Genomic DNA, 1,446 nt, shown 5'->3' on the forward strand with positions numbered 1-1,446 from the left:
GGTGTCTCTTCTCATGAAACACAGCGTGACAAACACGTGTGTACACACACACACACACACACACACACACACACACACATGTCAGTGAATCTCTCTGAGTGGTGCTTCAGTGGTTTCTGGTGTCAGTCCTTCAGAGAACATTGCCAGTCGCCACTACTCTTCCATCAGCTGTATTTATGTCATCATCACGGGACATATCTGCCCCATCTGCTCATGTACTAATCATGTTTCATTATGTAATCAACGTGGGTCAGGTCCAACGGTAGCCTCTCGTGTGTCATAATGCCATCACTTGGGGATATGGGATATGTGACTGGTCCACCATCCACCTATATGGACAGAAACATGTCTATGCTACTTTTGGAAGGCCTGAATGTCCTGTGTTCTGTGTCCATATATGTTTTGTGTCTGTCTGTGTGTTTTAGATACAGTATGTGTGTCCTGCTGTTTCTACTCAACAATATTCTCATTTTATATGAGTGTGTGTGTGTATTATAATGCATGTGTGTGTGTTTGTGTATTATAATGCATGTGTGTGTGTTTGTGTATTATAATGCATGTGTGTGTGTGTGTGTATTATAATGCATGTGTGTGTGTGTGTGTATTATAATGCATGTGTGTGTGTGTGTGTATTATAATGCATGTGTGTGTGTGTGTGTGTATTATAATGCATGTGTGTGTGTATATTATGATGCATGTGTGTGTGTGTGTGTATTATAATGCATGTGTGTATTATAATGCATGTGTGTGTGTATGTGTGTATTATAATGTATGTGTGTGGGTGTGTGTGTGTATTATAATGCATATATGTGTGTGTGTATTATAATGCATGTGTGTGTGTGTGTATATAATGATGCATGTGTGTGGGTGTGTGTTTGTGTGTTTTATAATGCATGTGTGTGTGTGTATTACGATGCATGTGTGTGTCTTTGTGTATTATAATACATGTGTGTATTTGTATTATAATATATGTGTGTGTGTGTGTGTGTGTGTATTATAATGCATGTGTGTGTGTGTATTATAATGCATGTGTGTGTGTTTGTGTATTATAATGCATGTGTGTGTGTGTATGTGTATTATAATGCATGTGTATTATAATATATGTGTGTGTGTGTGTGTGTGTGTGTGTATGTGTATTATAATGCATGTGTGTGTGTGTATTATAATGCATGTGTGTGTGTATTATAATGCATGTGTGTATGTTTGTGTATTATAATGTGTGTGTGTGTGTGTATTATAATGCATGTGTGTGTGTATTATAATGCATGTGTGTGTGTATTATAATGCATGTGTGTGTGTTTGTGTATTATAATGCATGTGTGTGTGTTTGTGTATTATAATGCATGTGTGTATGTTTCAGGTATGCGTATCCTGGTGAATCTCCTCCTGGACACACTGCCCATGCTGGGAAACGTCCTCCTGCTTTGTTTCTTCGTCTTCTTCATC

At 37.9% G+C, this 1,446-nt stretch overlaps 1 protein-coding gene across 1 annotated transcript in view; it reads left to right on the top strand.

Moving 5' to 3' along the window:
* Positions 1 to 1,360: 1,360 nt before the first annotated feature.
* Positions 1,361 to 1,446, top strand: part of LOC139399958 (voltage-dependent T-type calcium channel subunit alpha-1I-like) — a gene marked incomplete at both ends in the record, with an annotated part of 30,206 nt that continues 30,120 nt past the window's right edge. The window contains one exon of the mRNA XM_071145094.1: positions 1,361 to 1,446. This exon is cut by the window's right edge and continues 74 nt beyond it. Within this exon, the coding sequence (XP_071001195.1) occupies positions 1,361 to 1,446 (86 nt within the window).

Source organism: Oncorhynchus clarkii, unplaced genomic scaffold, assembly GCF_045791955.1.
Source record: "Oncorhynchus clarkii lewisi isolate Uvic-CL-2024 unplaced genomic scaffold, UVic_Ocla_1.0 unplaced_contig_4607_pilon_pilon, whole genome shotgun sequence".
Classification (NCBI taxonomy): domain Eukaryota; kingdom Metazoa; phylum Chordata; class Actinopteri; order Salmoniformes; family Salmonidae; genus Oncorhynchus; species Oncorhynchus clarkii.